Source organism: Anser brachyrhynchus (assembly GCF_964034855.1).
Source record: "Anser brachyrhynchus genome assembly, chromosome: 2".
Lineage (NCBI taxonomy): Eukaryota > Metazoa > Chordata > Aves > Anseriformes > Anatidae > Anser > Anser brachyrhynchus.
The window spans coordinates 41,828,783-41,846,466 of record NC_137695.1 but is presented as its reverse complement, the minus strand read 5'-3'; the positions used below and the strand labels follow the sequence as shown (position 1 = coordinate 41,846,466).

The following is a 17,684-nucleotide window of genomic DNA, read 5'->3' as shown; positions in this document are numbered from 1 at the left end:
ATACCATATTTTTTTTTTCCAAAAAAAAGTCATTTTTGTGGCTCTTCTCCCTAATTTGAGCTAAGCATGACAAAATTTGGATTGAAACCAGCTGTGAGAAGGATGTGGGGGTGTTGGTTGATGAGACGCTCAACATGAGCTGGCAATGTGCGCTTGCAGCCCAGAAAGCCAAACGTATCCTGGGCTGCATCAAAAGCAGCGTGGCCAGCAGGGAGGTGATTCTATCCTCTGCTCTGCTCTCATGAGACCCCACCTGGAGCACTGCATTCAGCTCTGCGGCCCCCAGCACAAGAAGGACATGGACCTGTTAGAACAAGTTCAGAGGAAGGCCACAAGGATGATCAAAGGGCTGGAGCCCCTCTCCTATGGAGACAGGATGAGGGAGTTGGGGTTGTTCAGCCAGAAGAAGGCTCCAGGCAGACCTTACAGCAGCCTTCCAGTGCCTAAAGGGAGCCTATGGGAAAGCTGGGGAGGGACTCTTTGTCGGGGAGCATAGGGATAGGACAAGGGGTCATGGTTTTAAACTAGAACATGGTAGATTTGGATTAGATATTAGGAAGAAATTCTTCACGCAGAGGGTGGTGAGGCACTGGCACAGGCTGCCCAGAGAAGCTGTGGATGCCCCATCCCTGGAGGTGTGCAGGGCCAGGCTGGATGGGGCTTTGGGCAACCTGGTCTGGTGGGAGGTGTCCCTGCCCATGGCAGGGGGGCTGGAATGAGGTGATCTTTAAGGTCCCTTCCAACCCAAACCATTCTATGAAATTTACGTGAAGAATTCACTTTTGCAGGTGTGTAAGGGCACTTCATCAAAACCAATCTACAGTCTCATAAGTACAATGTCCAATTGCATATTAACTTGATATACAGCTATCTGCATACGTAGATCAGTTTCAGTGTGTTGGACACCTGCATATTTTACAAAGAGCATTTATGTATGCATATTTATGTGCAGTGCAGGAAGGAGAAGGGATTTTCAAATACTGAACACACAAAATAGGACTACCCCTACAAGTAGAATGAATGACATTTGAAAACATAGCTCATTTAATTCAATCAATTTTCTAAAGATTTTTTTGGTCCCTTTTCAGCCTCTGTACTTTGTTCAATGGAACAAATTCCTCTGGGAAGATTTTTAGCTGCCATGGAATAAGTGACCGGACAGAATGTGTATATCCCAGCAGAGACATTATTCTGGGAAAGGTTCAGCCAACATAACAAATTGCTCAACCCTGTTGCTGTTGAAACCTTTTGGAATAAAGAGCACTTCTGTCTCTTTCAGAAGTAAAATACAACTTAAATCTTCAAGTGTTCCAGAGTTAAAAATGAACTTTAATGAGCAAACTGCAGGAAAATATTTTCTTCTTATCGACATGTTACTTACTACTCAGGATGTATGGACATTCAATGGGAATGTAGAAAATAGTTGTAGCAACCCCCTTGTATGGTGTAATCTCCAGTGGCATCCATGGGAGTGGATTCCAGCCTTGTGTTGTCTTGAAGGTGTAGCTAATTCCCAGGATTGCTTTCAGAGAAAGCATTACCAGATCTAATGCAGCTGAGAAAGAAGATGCATCTTAAATCTTCTAGGAAGATCAGGACAGGGAAATACCAACAGTAACCTGCTTTTCTAACATGTACCAAAAAATTTCAGTTATCCTCATGAAAAAAATACAGAGGGTTCTTAAATTCTGCTTTGCTAGGAGATGAATTGCTATTTATGTTAGTGGCACTTCAGGGTCTGTTAGTACACTATGAAAAAAATTGTTCTAACCACACTTGACAAAGCACTACAAGGGCATCAGTATTAAGAGGAGAATAACCATTGCTCCTTATTATTGAAAACTAAAGCACTCTGCAGATCTTCGTAGCTAACTTGACTTTGACTACTCATATTGCATGTACAAAAAGCAAGTATACAACCAAAACTCTTTCAGCATGTATGCTGTGTGTGCTAGCAGCTAAACTTCTATTCCACTGAACAGAATAAATATAATCAGATGCTAATTTACCATGAAAATCTTAATGATACTTGAAACCATAGATAAATACACTGGAAAGATGACAATGAAAACTGTCACAGTAAGAAAATATGCATTATAATAACATTAATAAGTCACATTCTTTTAAATGCTGCCTATTAACATCTGCAATCTTTTGCTGTCTATTTGGAAGTGCTCTGTTGTATTTCATTTTGAATCTTGCCTTTGCTCATTCAGTGCTTCTCAAAGGCTCATTGCTTAGGGAAATACTTTTTTTTTAAAAAAAAAAAAAAAAGACTGTGTCCTTTAATGCCCTTTAGCTAAATATCATTGTGTGTGTCTATATCCTCTGCTGCAGCGAGTCCCAGCTATTTCAGGGACTTTTTTTGCTAAAATTGGCTTAAAATTTATGATGTTTGAATTTAATTGGGACAATTTAAATCATGCATGGGGGAAGGAGTACTGAAAGGTTATGAAGGGCAAGAGAGGCAGTTAAGCATCACTTTGTTCATGAAACTCTGCCTCAGAGCAAAAGAATCATTCCTGCCTTAGTTCCTAAATCTCCAGAATAACTATCACACTGAAATTCATGGTTTTTCTTTCCCCAGCACAATTATATTATTGAAATAAATTCAGTGATTTGCACCATGAAATTCACCATCAATTATTTGTTCATTCTTTAGCCAGCAAAACACAAAAGAAACTTCTTCCAACTATCTGTGGTCTCTGAGCCATATCGAAAACCCTCCTTTAAAGAACTTTATTAAATAAGAAATAGGGGCTGGCTAGTAGAATTAGATTGAATTGCTTTTCCCTCTTGCAGGTGCTTTCACAAAAGAGACACAGCTATGAATGTAGAAACAGAGTAGAAAGTTTTTCTGTTCTGAAACCCACAGTTTCAGAAGTAAGTATTTAACTAGCTACCTTAACACAAGCACGTTATACACTTGTTACACGCTGCTGTCCGCTAGCTCTTCACTGCTAAAGGTTGAGACTCAGCTGGGTTGAGTGGATTGGGGACACATCAAAAGATGATATTCTACTTCTTGTTTACCACAGGTAGCATATATATACCAGGGACTGTCCAAAGGGAATAATACTAGCAGCTAGATACTAGATTAAATGTAAAAAATAAAAGAAAAAGAAAAACACTATGTATTAATTCACATTTGATAATAATTTAATTTTTTACTTGGATTTCCATTATTACTCTGTCCAAATTTGCAATGTTTTGAGCACCATGTGAGTAGTACCACAGAAGTTAATACAGGACTGGACTATTAAAGCAATAATGGGGAGAAGCATAGTTAAGGAGTATCATTCTAGATAATAAATGTCATTAGTTTAACTTCACATCACTGATGACACTGCAAGGTTGGCTGATGAAGGTAGTAGCATTGTTGCAATGCAGCAATACTTGTGCAAAGCAGTTGATTTGGTACATCAAGACAGTGCAGTTAGGAACTGGAACACCACAAAGTTATCATGGCAACATCAGGTGGATTGAACACTGGATAACTGGTCTTGTAAATGTAATTGCAAATGAGAAATAATCAATCACCCTTTCATGAAGCCCTTCAGGGATTTATTCCTTACTCTAGACTCTTTATATAAGTTTATCAATAGCCTAGGGAAAGAAACAAAGAAAAATTGATACTACAGATAACGCTGAATGGAAAAGAATGATATCTTCCAGGTAAAAAAGGGCACTGATACAGAACGTTTTCAACCAACACATACTGTGGGCACAAGCAAAAAATCTACAGAGAGGCAGATATCTAAGAGTAGGATTTCTAAGAGATATTCGTATGGAGTACCAGCACTGAACAGAGAGAGCACAGAGGGGGTATCATAACAGATAATCAACAGCACAACTTTCAAGTGCAATTAGGTGGACAGTAGTTAACATGACATAGAAACCAGTGAACCCTTAGTAGGTATAGAAGAGATATTATTGCTGTTTGACTCTTCAATGATCATTATCAGAATAGTTCTGATAGTGGTCATTGAGATCACTTCCGTATTCTCACTTTAGTAGTTATGATCAGAAATTGAAAGAGGGATTGTAAGTGTTAGGAGAAAGGGAATGACTATGAGAGTTTTTTCTAATGAATGCATCAAGTGCAAGGATAAGAGATGGTTCTAGCCACCCAGAATCACCTACATACACACACAAACACAAAATAAATAAATAAGCAAATAAATAATTCAAGGGTCTACAAATTGTAATAAACCAAAACACCACAAGACCAGAAAACAAAAACTGACCAGAAACAAAAACTTCATAAACATAAAATTAGAATGATATATGTTTTTTTGTGTGTGTTTGTGTGTGTCTTATTATGTTGTTGTTAAAGAACACAAACAACAATTTTTCATCACAACTTATCAAAGATGGTGGTATAACATTGTGATGGTTAAATCAATAATGTATATTTCTTCCCTGTTAAAAACAAACAAAGATACAAACAAACAAACAAAAAAAGACTTTTCCAAGAAAGAATTATTTCAGGAAAGTCTTGTCAGGACAGAAGACCAAAATGATTCATCCTCTTTCCACAGTCAAAAAAAGTATGAATTTATCAACACTTGTAGAAATTAACACAGCAATAACCTTCATCAGATTGGAAAAGCCAATCTTCAACCACACCAATTCAGAGAACTTGTAACATATCCTTAATTTCTTCTGATATAACTGTAGCTTTTGGACATTCTTGGTAATAAAAACTACATCTGAAATTTATGCACTATGACATTTGATCCTACTATATATTTGCACTTCAATTTTCAATTGATCAGTGAACAGAACATATCTCCACATTGAATAGAGAAGGTGCACATTAAGGTGTTTATGCCCACCTGAACTTGATTTTATACCCGAAAGCAACAAATAATTCCATGAGCAGTAGGAATTTACTAGGAAAACTAAATCAAGAGAGGTTTTCTGAAGATTTCTCACCTTTGTCATTCTATCCATCTCCGTATCTGAATTACACGAGTTTCATCTACTGTGCTGGAAGGGTGCACAGAGGAAGCCCACATGCATGCTGATGGGCCTGCTGGTGTTTGCAGGCTGGATGGCCAGCCCACAAATGCAAAATGACTTCAGAGCAGCCAATTTTGCAGCTTCCCCTCAGTGCAAGTACTAATCACATCTCTCTCCTACCTAGATTCTGCTTATGGTGAAGTTTAAGATCATAGGTCTAGCTGACACTTTTCCATCCACTTTCAAGTTCAGCTGCACTTAGCCAAGCAGGTTTCTGTATTATTATTTTTTTAACACTTATAGAAGTTATTTAAGAGGACCTGACAGACAGAGAGAAAGTAGGTGTTATTGTGTAAGCTTCATTTCCTTAGGAAACCAGGCTAAAAATTTAAATGGTGATTCTAAGGTTGATAGTGCCCTTTCAATAAGAAGAACAGAACAAGAAGATACGCTTGCTTTCCTGCCAGAGGAAATTGCTAGAACAGACATTTCTTTTAATTTAAAGAACAGGTTGTGTAGTGTTGCAGTTTGCCCAGATACTGTCAGAACAGGTCACTGACCTACTCATACAAGAAAAATAAGTAATAGAAAATAAATTACTGACTATTTACGAGGGTGATCCCACAGTATAAATCCTTCAGCCTGTTTTAATTATTAATTATAAATTAATTACTCAGCAACCAGGAGCCTCCAGCTTGCCTATTAGGTTTAATTCCTCTGATCATCTCCTTTTTATCTCAACGTCTTCTGTCCATTGCAGAAGCCTATTACCTTACTATTTTTATTCTCATCGCACAACACTTTTACCCATGGTAGTGAATCTTCTGGTGAACATGTGAGGTAGAATTCCAATATTTTTTTCTGTTTCTGCAGCAGGCACACATTAACATCACCAGAATGGATGTTGAATTTAATCACCATCAAAAACTCCAATGTATTAGCCCTTATGCAGTAAATGGATGTACAGAAGATCCAGGGATGTATTGATTAAAGAGAATTTCAAAGCACTACAAAGACAGCAAGAAGCATAATAAAGCAGCAAATATGGCATCTAAGAATGCTGAACAGTGATTATTTTATACAGTCCTTGAAGGACAACTTTTAAACTTGCATCTTTAATTCAGTGCTATTCTTTGCAGGCTGAACTAAAAACACACATAAAAACTGGCATTGTAAAGAACACCAACACCTAAATTTACAACTTGTATAGACATGGTGTTCTGTGCTCAAACACAGATGTAAACAGGCTTGTAAACACTGCAGCCCTAGCAAGGGGTGGTCATTAAGAGCTGTTGCAGCTATTGAATTAACCTTGTACTACTACTGAGGAGACTCAGTAGCAGAATCTGGGTCTGGCTCATGAAACTCTTATTCTCCCCTCTGGGCATCTCTTATACTAAAACCATGTGATATATAGCAATGGAAGAGTGATTCTCTGGTGATCAAGTGACAAGCTGCACCTTTCCACCACTGCAGAGGTGGGGAACAGCAGGACTGTGTCTGCTCAAAGAGCAGGGATGAGCTAGGAGCCAAGGGGGAGCCCAGCACAGCAAGTGCCTCACCAACAGGGTGCCCTCCTGTAGGATCAACAGTATCGGGATGCCAACAGGTCCCACTGACACCTCCAGACAAGATGTGCTGATGAATGGCATCCAGGCTCATCAGGAGCAGGAGAAGAGAGGGCTCCAATGCAGGCCTAAGGCCCAGCCTGGACACACAGCCAGAAACTGGAGTGAAGGCAAAGCTGAGAGACAGCATAGCTTTGGAGGTGACCCAGGAAAACCACTGTGTAAGCCAGGGGAGCAGCAGACAGAAATGAGCACAAATCCATTTCTGATGGAGCTCAGGCCAAGGCTTGGTGCTGGGTCCGAGCTCAGATGGAGCCCCTGGCTGTGGCAGGGGAGGTGGGGGGTCCCAGCTGAGACTACTCCGGGTAGTCACAGCCTGTGAATGCCTTCAGGTCTTGGACATGCAGTTTGTATGGAAAATAGCAAAGGAGAGAATCCCTGCCAAAACCGTAAATCTTGCAATTAAAGATAGAAGTTTAAACCTGAGGTTTTACCCCATATTTTAAACCTGGTGCTTGAGAATTTTAATAAAAAGCATATTCCTTTCCTGAAAGAAAAAAGTCCTGCTGTGAAAATGCTCTTTTAATCAGAAACCCAGTTTTCCAGAGGAAGCAATTTTTACTGGAAACACTCTAATGGAAATTTTTCTTTCATGGAAAAAATAATCTCTTTTCAGGGTTGGAGGAAGTGAAATCCATTTTTTTTTCTAGGCTTAATCTTCATATTTTGCCATTGTGTTTGAATCTTTAGGGCCCACAGGGCTCATCAGTGTTAGTGTCTTGCAGTGAAGAAGATAAAATATACATGAAAGATGCAGTATGGAAAGGATGTCTCATTCCCCAGTGTGTGATTTGCTCCCTGCTACCAGCAAGAAGCAAGATACACTTGCCTCAGTCTCTGCTGATGAGACGGTACTTTAAGGAGGATTAATACAAGTGAAATGATGAAGAGGAAGGATTTCTTGTGATTAGATTTATTTAAGTGCTTGGGGCATTCAAAGCTGCTGTTGAGTCAATGAAAAGTTGGATTTCCTAAATCAACAGCAAAAGAGATGTAGCATCACTCTGCTGATAAACACAATTAGACTTGTGTGTAATGCAGTTATGGCCCTAAGACTTTCAATTGATATGCTTGACATTTGTACTTTATTCAGGTCAGCTCTTAGAGGGTCCAAAGCAGCTGCAGTTCCCACTGATTTCAATGGGCACTGTGCATGCTCTGTAACCTTCAGAATTTGTCCTTTAATTTGTATTTTGAAGTATACTTCAATGCAATTGCAAATGAAACACATTAATCTGCTCCTCTTTAATATCCCCATCCAGCATCACATGGGCTAAACAACATCTTGCTTTGGCATCAGCAAATACAGAGATTTTCCTGCTGGCAGACTCACTACATGTGATGCTGTTCATTGAAGGCGTCCGCCTTCAATGCAGAGAGTCTGTGCAGACATAAAGACAAATGGCTCTGAGGCAAAAGTTCATTAAACAGGGAGGTGCAGGGAGGGCACCACACGTTATACCACAGCAGTAGCCCAGTAGCTACATCCTAGATTTAGGAAACCGCTTCCCAGAGCCCTCATCGTGCAATTGGTTATGTGGTTAAAAGTATTAAAAATGACTTAATGTGAAAAAGATGGGGGTTCTAGTCAGGTAGAAATTTCCACAAAAAAAAAAAAAAAAAAAAAAAAGAAAAAAAGACTCCATTTGTGGAATTAGAAAAAAATCTGAAAATGAGCATTCTGAACACATTTATCCAAGCCAGAAACACTGACAATTTTCAGCCAAACATATTTGCTTAGCACTTTTTAGATCAAAACACATTTTTTGAGAAAAACTATTTCCTCATTACTAAGGGAAATTCATTCTAAGAAAAAAAAAAATGTCAAACAGTATCGATTATATATTATATATATTTACAGCAGAAAAAGAGAATTTGTTTCTGGTGATCCCCTCCTTTCTTCCTTTCCTATTCCCTGCCAGATTCTCCCCACTCAAGAGCATAAGGGATGTACAGGCACACTTCCCACCACAGAGCTAGGTAAAGGAAATAGGTTGATATTAAATAAAATTTCTAGATCTTACAACCCGAAGAGAAACATGTTGAGATTCTTGCCAACTTCTTGACATTTTAGATTCGTAAATTTTTAGAAATTATTTTCTCCAAGAATTAAGAACAATAAATTACAGAAAGGGAGCAAGATGTTTACTACCTCAAATGTTCAGTATTCTGTTTTAATTACTACAGAAGTTAAGCAATAATCAGGAGTAATCCCTGGGTTTTCCAGCATTCTTGCCATATTTATGATCACCTCTTCTCATTCGCATATTTAGGACCAAGATCAATTTAAAATCTGTATGTTGGCAGTAACCAATGTCCATTATTTCCATTCTTTCTGTGGACAAGAGGAACCCGTAGGTTTACTCCAGATGTTTCTGTCTGTGTTGCAGAGGAACCAGAAATTTCTGAAACTACCAAATGCATACAGCAAAGTTTGGAACAGATCATTTTGTATGGTTTTGATACCATTTAACAATGTACAGTTCTCCAAAGCCTTTTATCTTCTTTCAGTTTTATAACCATTGCTTAATTAATCACAGAGATTGTGCTACCTTGTTATCTGGGAGACGAGCCGAAAAGGCTGGGGTTAAAACACTTTGATGAAATATTATCATCGTTCTGTGCCTACCACTGTGATTGTTCCACAGATGAAGGCAAGAGCTGAGTTTGCAATTCAAATACTACATTCACTTTTAAATGGCTTATGAAAGACAGAATGAATGGCAGCTATCACTACCTATTAATTTTTTTAATGAGTTTATGAATTAAAAAACATTTTGCATGGAAGAAGAAAAAAAAAAACTCCACAACAACAATCATTTCTGTGACATTAAGGCTGAGAAATAAACCCAAAAATTAAAGTTATTTTAAAAGCACAACCCTTTTTTTCTGCTCTTTTGTACTTATTGCTAGAATGGTGGTCTATCAGTATAAACAATTGGTGAATTGATACGACACATAATGCAAATTGGATGTGAATACTATGCAGAAAAAGGCCAATGGAACTGCCTGAAATTTACATGTATACAAAATGATTCACATTTCCTTATCTTCTGTTTCATATTTACAGTGCAAAAATAAACCTGAAAAAAAAACAAAAAACAAAAACATTCTGCCCCTTATGAAAGAAACATTTTAAATGATTCTAAAAATACATAGCAGCCACTTAGTGGGTTTTATATAAGCAATTGCTACAATCCATCAGACAAAACAGCACAAGAAACTGATGTAAGACATGGAAAACATGACAAAACAGTATTTTTCTATCCTCTGCTTTGAGAAGTGATGCCTGTGTTTTCAGGGTTTTCCAGGCTGAGTCCCACAGGCAGGACAGTGCTGAACCTGATGGTGTTGGCATTCATCAGCACTCCCTTTGTGCCTCTGCTCCTGCCCTCTACCGTCACTACCCAGGTGGCCAAGCCACTGGCCCTGGAGTTTAAGGTTCATATTTCCTTAGGCAGAAGAGGGGTCTCTAGTAGCCCAACCGAGCATGCAAACCACCATTGCTCTGCTAAAAACCAGGTGGTTAATTTGAGCCATTAATAGTTTTAATTCAATTAAAACTTCATTTTGGTGACAAAATTATACACACAAAGGAAATTTGCCATGCCCGGAATTAAGGGGTTAATTTACAGAGGTGCTGCCCAGTGTCTCTTGCATTTTAGATGCTTTGAACCTTTCAACTCAAAACCTGCACATCTGAAATTGAACAACGAAAATTCAGATGCACAAAAATAGAGATCAGTTCCAAAAATGCAGTCATATCTAAGCTCACAGAGTGTAAGAACCAAAATTAGCGTAAGTTTTTTCCCAGTAAAACCTAATGACGCTATTAATTGGCAATGAGGACAATACTTAAACATGTGTTATCACTTTTCCAAGCGATTAGTGAAGAAACTACAGTAACCAGCAATTTTTGAAGTTGTCTTTTTTCTATTGAGTGTAATTACATGGTCATTATAGGGCTGGACAGAGTAGAGTTTTCTTGATCAAATGAAATCATGTGAATCAGAAAGAAAGACTGTGGCATATTTTTTATGTTAATATTACAACTAATGATAAAGAAATAGCTTTGCGCCTTCTTGCATGAAGCATAAAAATATCCCGTCAATGATAACACAAGATTCACATCAGCATGGTCACCAAAAACGAAGAAAACAAACCAGCTTTGATTTAGAAACCCTTTACCTCATGCCCTCAGAATAATACTCAGCAGTCCATACAGTACAGAGGAGCTAAAAACTCTTAACTGGAAGCATGAATTTATAATTGAGTGACACCTTAGATCAGTGCCTGAGATATTCAAGCCGCAAAGCACCTTTTGCTAACAAACCATGATCTTTTCATATTCTTAAGCTGGGAAAGTCACCACGTCAATTGAGAATGCAACTACAGGCATGAATAGTACAATCCAAAATAAGAGTGGCAGACTTGAATATAAAACAATGTTGGAACACTACTGTACTGAGCAACTTAATTTTAAATAATTCAGTCAAAACCACAAGGGGAATAACTATCTCATCAAGAAGGAGTTCTGTTCACCATGCCAATAAGGGGACAAATAAAGTAGATTTATAAAATTAATGATTAAAACATCCAGCAGAGCAAGTAGATCGGTCTGGGTATATCAGTTACTTGTGATGTTTTTAAATTGAAGATTTACTATGCATATATGATATATCTCTACTAGGTAAGCAGGCATTTGCAAAACTGGATTTAGTTTATGTTCATTCACAATTGACAGTAAGCCCTGAACATGGTGCATTGCTCACAGTGAAAACCCATAAGGAATGATTCATTTTAATAGATTGCCCTCAGGAACAGCATAAATTCCTGCTGTTTGATAAAGCGCTACAAGAAAAGCATAACAGGAAACCAATGTTATTTGGATACAAATTTCCAAGTCAAAAAGTGGTGCGAGCCAGCAAAATCTCTTACATGAGATATGTGCCTAAGAAGATGGGAAATGACCAGTACTGTATGGTCACGTATACAAGCAGGCCTTCAAGGGAGGAGAGAGGCTTTTAGCTGACATTGTTCATGCTTAATGACCCTCCCTTTCCTTGAACTGGCTTGCAGAGGCAGGGATGTCAAACATTTTTCCTTGCAGCTGTTGAATGTTAAATCTGTTTTCAGCCTGTTAACATTAGCTGGAACATTTAGGTATGTTTCTCGTTATTCACCAGTTTATCATTTTAGCTATTATTTTTCCATTACTTCTTCCTAACTGGTGTAATTATCCACAAGACAGGAATTTTTTCACTTGAGCTGGGGACCACTGATATCCTTAGAAGAAAAGATCCTGTCATATATAAGAAATACCATAATCAAAACAGCAATATTTTGGTAATGGATATGTCCAAGCAGCTGAAAGGACCCTCAAGTTCCCAGGACCTGACGCTCCCCCCAGTGCTCCTTTCTCATAGCACTGCCTTGGGGAAATTCTATTGCTTTTCTCTGCCAGATACTTATACATGGACAGTCAATGTTTGTGATAATGGATATTTTTGTGGATATGATCCTGAGTCCTTTGAGTCAGCACGTTTAGTTTTCCACCAGTCTACACAGCTGCAAGGTGAAACTCCAAAAGATCTTTGACATTTTCTGCTCCTGAGGTACAATATGACTTCTGTTCCACCAGCAATAAGTGAGGCAGGGGTTTTATCTCCAGATGTTGTCTGCAGTAATTTAGTACTTCATTACAATCTATATCTACACCAAGAACATTTTTTAAGTCCTGAACCCAGGCTGCACTGTGATAAGTGCTGTGTAGATGCGGTTGGGAGAAATATAATTTTCATAAGTATTGAGCTTCAGTGTGAGCATCTTTTTTTTAATATCAGGGTATTTAAAGAGGTAGCTAAATGCATATTTAAAAGCCAAACTTCAAGCCACTGGCTTTAGACAAATAATTTCTTTATAGCTTTTGGCAAAACTTCAGGCTGTCAAATACCAGATAGAAAGAGGCAGTCACAGTTGGTTTCATCCAAAGGCACCCGCAGTTGTTTGGACTGTTCATCCCCATGAGCCAGCTCCAAGCACTCAGGAGCAGAGGAGAGCAGCAAACTGCCTGGCTCACAGTGCCCAGGGACACGGAGCAGCCCCAGGAAGACACAATGATGGAAAGCCATTACCTGCGTCCTCTCACACTCAATTTTGTGACTGCAGAACCCAGCTGAGAAGCCTGAGATGACACTGGATGGAGGTTCACCTCCACAGAGCTGTTGCCACTGACAATGTCTGTCTTGGAGACAAAATATAAATGCACATAATCAGTCTGAACCACCTATTTACACACAAACACAGCTTGCCACCTTATCTGCAGAGGCACTAGCAGGGGAGAGCCGTTGCCCATTTCAGGCCAGAAGGTGAAATCTTTCCCATCTTCACGTCCACTATATGTTAACAGTCTGTAGGAAGCTGGCTTGCCCCTGCTGCAATGTCAGCTGTCCCACTGGGATATTTGGAAGGAACAGACATCAAGGAAAAGATATCTCTGTCAGCTTGGATATAGAGCAGAACTGAAATACAAACTCTGATCAGAGGTTTTCTGTCCTTGCTCTTCTGCTTGCTTTTTCAGTTTGTTGTTGTTGTTTTTCCAATGGATTCATCCCCTATGCTGCTTTCCCAGCTCTCTCCGTGCAGGAGCACAGAGACTGCAACATACTTATCTCTGCAAGGTGAGGGAGAAAGTGCTCAGCAGTGTCTGTCTATCAAAAGAATTAAATCAAGGTCTCTGAGAGAAGAAGCAAAAGTAAATGAAATATCAAAATGATGGAAAAGAAATTAAAGGAAAGTCTGAATGTTTTCAAGAAGCAGTAAAGAACTGGTTCTTCTGCCCAAAAGCTTTTCTGTCAGATTCAGATATTGCTCAAGGAGTTAAGGAGAACTGAAGCCCCAAGCTATTCTCACACATAATGGTTGTGAGCCAAATGCTAGTGCACCAAACCTTCCAGGTCTCCTACCTCAGACTATGGCATCATACCCCTGCCACTGCCTCCCAGTTCCCTCTAACCATGCTGAACTCATTAGTTTCCAATTCCAAACTCTGTGAAGCCCTAGAGTTTCTTATCACCATTTTTGTTTTAACATTACAGAATGACACAACTCCCTCTGAATTAAGAATCAGCCAAACTGTTTTGGCTGAAACTTGTCAGGCAGGTTAAAATATATAAATATATATATATATTCCCTGTGGGATGCAGTAGAGACTTCAGCTGAAACTGCTAGTCTGGCAAATTTGCTGCTGGTAGATAACGTAGTATAGAAATACTTCATCAAAAATGATGTTGAGGGGCCACTGTTGTAGCTTCTAAAACAAATATTAAGAAATTAGGAAACACCAGGTGTGTGCAATCATACAGTCAGCCCCACAGTAATTCAGTAAAAGCTTGGAAAAGCCTTCTTTTAACTGGCTTAACGTTCTCCTTTACTCCGAGGTTATAGCTAGAGGTGCATGAACAACCAAGCCATCTTGTCTACTGCAGCGCAATGGGTTGCGTGAGGATTTTCACTTCAAAACAAAGTCCTCAGATGTTATAATTTGCTGCCTGCCTTCATTTCAGCTGCCTCATTTCTTCCTTCGGTGCTTCCTATATGCAGCTGCACTTGCACAACCCTCTGTGCTTCGCTCACGGGGGAAGCCCGCAGGGACACCTGCTGCCAGCCTGCCCAGAGCCGCGCTCCCTCCGTGGCTCAGCGCCTGGCTGGGCAGCGGGGAGGCTAAAGTGCAGCCCAACACTTCGATCACTTCACAGGCTGTAAAAGCATTTTTAAGAGCTTTCCCAGCCCTGACACCTTCAAAATGAAACGTTTCATTTTTCAAGCATCGTGGGTATTATCTTTAAATGTAAACACTGGAGAAGCCACAGTAGATTGCCTGCTGTTATTGATCCTGGAAGGACTGCTGACTGAAGTGCTACACACCAACACAGCAAGAGCGATTTAATGATCATTAGCGTTCGGAAGTGTCTCAGTGAGAAGATTAATAGGTCAGGAAATCTACTGAATTTCTTTTCTTTGTTTGAGATTCAAGGTAAGAAAATGTGTGCAGCATTTTTCTTTTCAGATTCTTGAGGAGACATGCCCGTGATGGGAGATAAGATGTCCCCTTCAGGACTCACAGGTTATTTTAAAGGATGATTTAAAAATAAAATATTGGCCTGGAAGGGTGAATCTTGATAATGCAGCCTTACAGTATCTCTCAGAGGAAAAAAAGGAAAAGGTGCAATGCTGCTACAGCTCAGAAATTGCTTTATTATCTGACTCACACTTGGAGCAGAGCAGTCTCCAGTCTTGGCATCTATCACAAAACATCAGAGAAGCAGCACTGAGGTACAATTTTAAAATTACAATGGAAAGAGGCTATTATTTCCACTTTGCAGGAGTATGCTAGAGGCCAGCACTCTGCTATCTAGAATAGCTATTTTCCTCTCAGTCTCTGAATCAGTGTCTGTTTGGGGCTCATTAGAGCATAATTTCTTTCTGTCCAAATATTTTTTCCTTCCTAGAGTCGCAAAGAACAGTTCTGAAAGAAATTCAGCAACTTTTTTTTTTTTTCAGTTTCCCTACTGATACATTTGCTAATACAGTAATTAAAAGCAAATTGCACTCCTCTATAGCTACTGAAGTAATAAAGGGGCCATGTCTAATAGGGGTTGCCAAAACAACTTACAGCTCTCAAACTATCTTATTGAGCACTTTCTCCCCTGTGGGTCTCTTAACAGGCTCAGCAGCTCCTCTACTTTCCCAGCCAATGTGTCTCAGCACTAAATGTGGAAGTCCAAATTACCATCCTCAAACCACAACTGGTAACTAAGGTTTTGTGGTTCTCTAGCTCAACACTGCAGATCAATTCTTAGCTGATGGCAGAAGGTGAGATGCCCCAAAGCACAGGGACGGGCCAGAACAACAAAGTAGCAGAAAAAATAAAGTCTTGAACTCCGCAGCAAACTGCCTTCTTGCTGTATTTATCCTGTTCCATGCCTTCACACTCCTGATCTTCTTTGAGCATAGCTTCTCTAAGACCTCCATCCTTCCACAGTATTCCTTCCCTTTGCTAGTTTGTCAGCATTAACCAGGCAGGCCAGTATGTACATCTCCATTCTCGACGAGTTTAGGTGTCTCAAATAGCCACATTTGGTAGGAGACAACAAATCGACAGAAGGACTATACTGTGCCATTGCTGCAATTCTGCTCTGTAACAGGACTGAGGGACAACCAGAGAGGCTCCTCAGTCTTTCCCAAGGAAACCACAATTCCTGTCAGGTCCCTTCTAGGCTTCTCCTGCACCTGCAGAGCAAAGTAACGCAAGCAGCTAGCAGGGAGGAGAGCTGCACCTGTGGAGAAGCAAGAGACATTCATGTCCTGGCACACCCACAAACTAAAGGAAGCAGCTCCCTATCTGCAATTAGAACACCCTTTCCAGAACAACGGAGATCCTACTCTTTGTATCTCACGCTAATGACATAAAAAAGCTGCTTTTATGTTTTCCTTAGTGACTTTTAGCCTAAACATTAAAGATTATGGTCATTTGTCTCCTTATAGCAGGCACAAGACATGATTACACTCACGCAATTAGCACCCACCAGAGAGAGGAGCAGTAAAGTATGTCTGGTGCTGTATTAATGCTGAGAAAACCAAGTAAAAAGCAGACTGAAAGACACCTACTCTAAATTTATTCCACTGGATTTCTGTCTTTTAAAAATCAGGCTTGCTAGCTATACTATCTTAAATTTCTTTTCAATCAACATTTTGAGAGAAGCAAACATTGCATTCGGGCAGGCTCGCAGTCCCTTTCTGTTTCCAGCTTGTACCCATCTTTCATCTCATATCTGATTAAACCACTTAACGCAAAGAAGATGAGTTGTTAGGTCACATTTAGTGTCTGTGAGATGTGTCTAAATAATAGCCCCAGACAGCTATCTAAGCATCTGCACATCCTACCTGCTAAAGAGCCACCTCACGGAATGAAAAGGTTACGAGCACAGCCCAATGCACTTGGCTTGGGCTGCTCTCATCAGATGTGCTACAAGTATCTGCACTCAGATGGCAGTGGGTGCTAAAAAACGGGCCCGAGTGCCCTGCAGCTCTTGCTACAGAAAGCAGCAGGAATTCAGGAATTTTCAAATCCCTGCTGCACCCAGCATTTCTCAGTTCTCAGCCAGAAATGATTGCACTTTTGATGCACCACATGTCAATTAGAAAGTACCCCAAGAATACTGAGGAAAATGATTAGAAATTAGGGAAAAGAAAAAAAACATATTTGCATTATTCTATTTTTTTAAAGAAGAATATGTGTTGAAAAGCTTCTGCCTGTGACATTGGTTGCATTTCTTCCATAAAAATGAGCTGCATAGGCCCATTCTGGTTTGGCTTTTCTCCAACAATGCACTACTTCAGTTTAAAGCAGAAAAAGTAAAGTCATTTCTCTGGAATAAGCCTGAAGTGACACGAAACTGAATCAAACAATCCACTGAGATATTTATTCTTTTATGAATTAGTTATGTTGGTATAGCTACTGTTACAACATTTGAGCCAGTCCTTGTCTCATTGAGGTTCAGGGAATTTTGCCATTGATCATAAGAAAAGGAAGAAATGTTCTTACTCTTCTTCATTGCCATTTTCCTAATTAATATTAGCAATGTACTTTTAGAAACAGTTTGTTTGGTATCACTTGCAAGGCACAGAATCTGTGATGCTTAGTTTACTATTTTATCTAGAACGAAGTTTTGCTAAAATAGTTTTTAATATGGCTGTACTGTTAAAGCTTAGACCTCCAGCAAGCCTCTCCTGGCCTGCAGAGCAGAGTTGTAACTTTTCTATTACAATCACATTTAAACTAGAATGTTAGATGACAGCCAAGAACACTGTCCAGTAAGAAACAAGATCTAGGAAGAAGCGTGCTCACAAGAAAATCCTACATAACTAGCATAGAATGGAAATATATGTATATATAATTGTAAAACAAATATGAAAGATGAAATCCCTCAGATATGCCTTCTTCCCCAATCTTCATTGCTGTTCTTACAGAACTGTTACCAAAAGTGCTTGCTCAAGCATAGATGTTACTGAGCAATTTGCTTTTATATT

The 17,684-nt window shown here is 39.4% G+C and overlaps 1 protein-coding gene across 21 annotated transcripts in view; it reads right to left on the bottom strand.

Moving 5' to 3' along the window:
- LOC308189287 (uncharacterized protein) overlaps window positions 1-17,684 on the bottom strand; it is a 79,598-nt gene that overhangs the window by 23,462 nt on the left and 38,452 nt on the right. For 5 of the 21 annotated variants that reach the window (XR_013946237.1, XR_013946240.1, XR_013946241.1 and 2 more), the window contains one exon: window positions 7,077-12,833. The exons of 3 other annotated variants lie outside the window; for them this stretch is intronic. Coding sequence is in view for 6 of the 18 variants with exons in the window: in XM_080579156.1 (XP_080435282.1) it covers window positions 12,539-12,837 (299 nt within the window). In the remaining 12 variants the exon portion in view is untranslated. Of the gene's footprint in view, window positions 1-7,076; window positions 12,838-14,692; window positions 15,932-17,684 lie in introns of those variants that run through there. 13 more of the 21 variants (XR_013946238.1, XR_013946239.1, XR_013946248.1 and 10 more) reach the window with 4 other exon arrangements.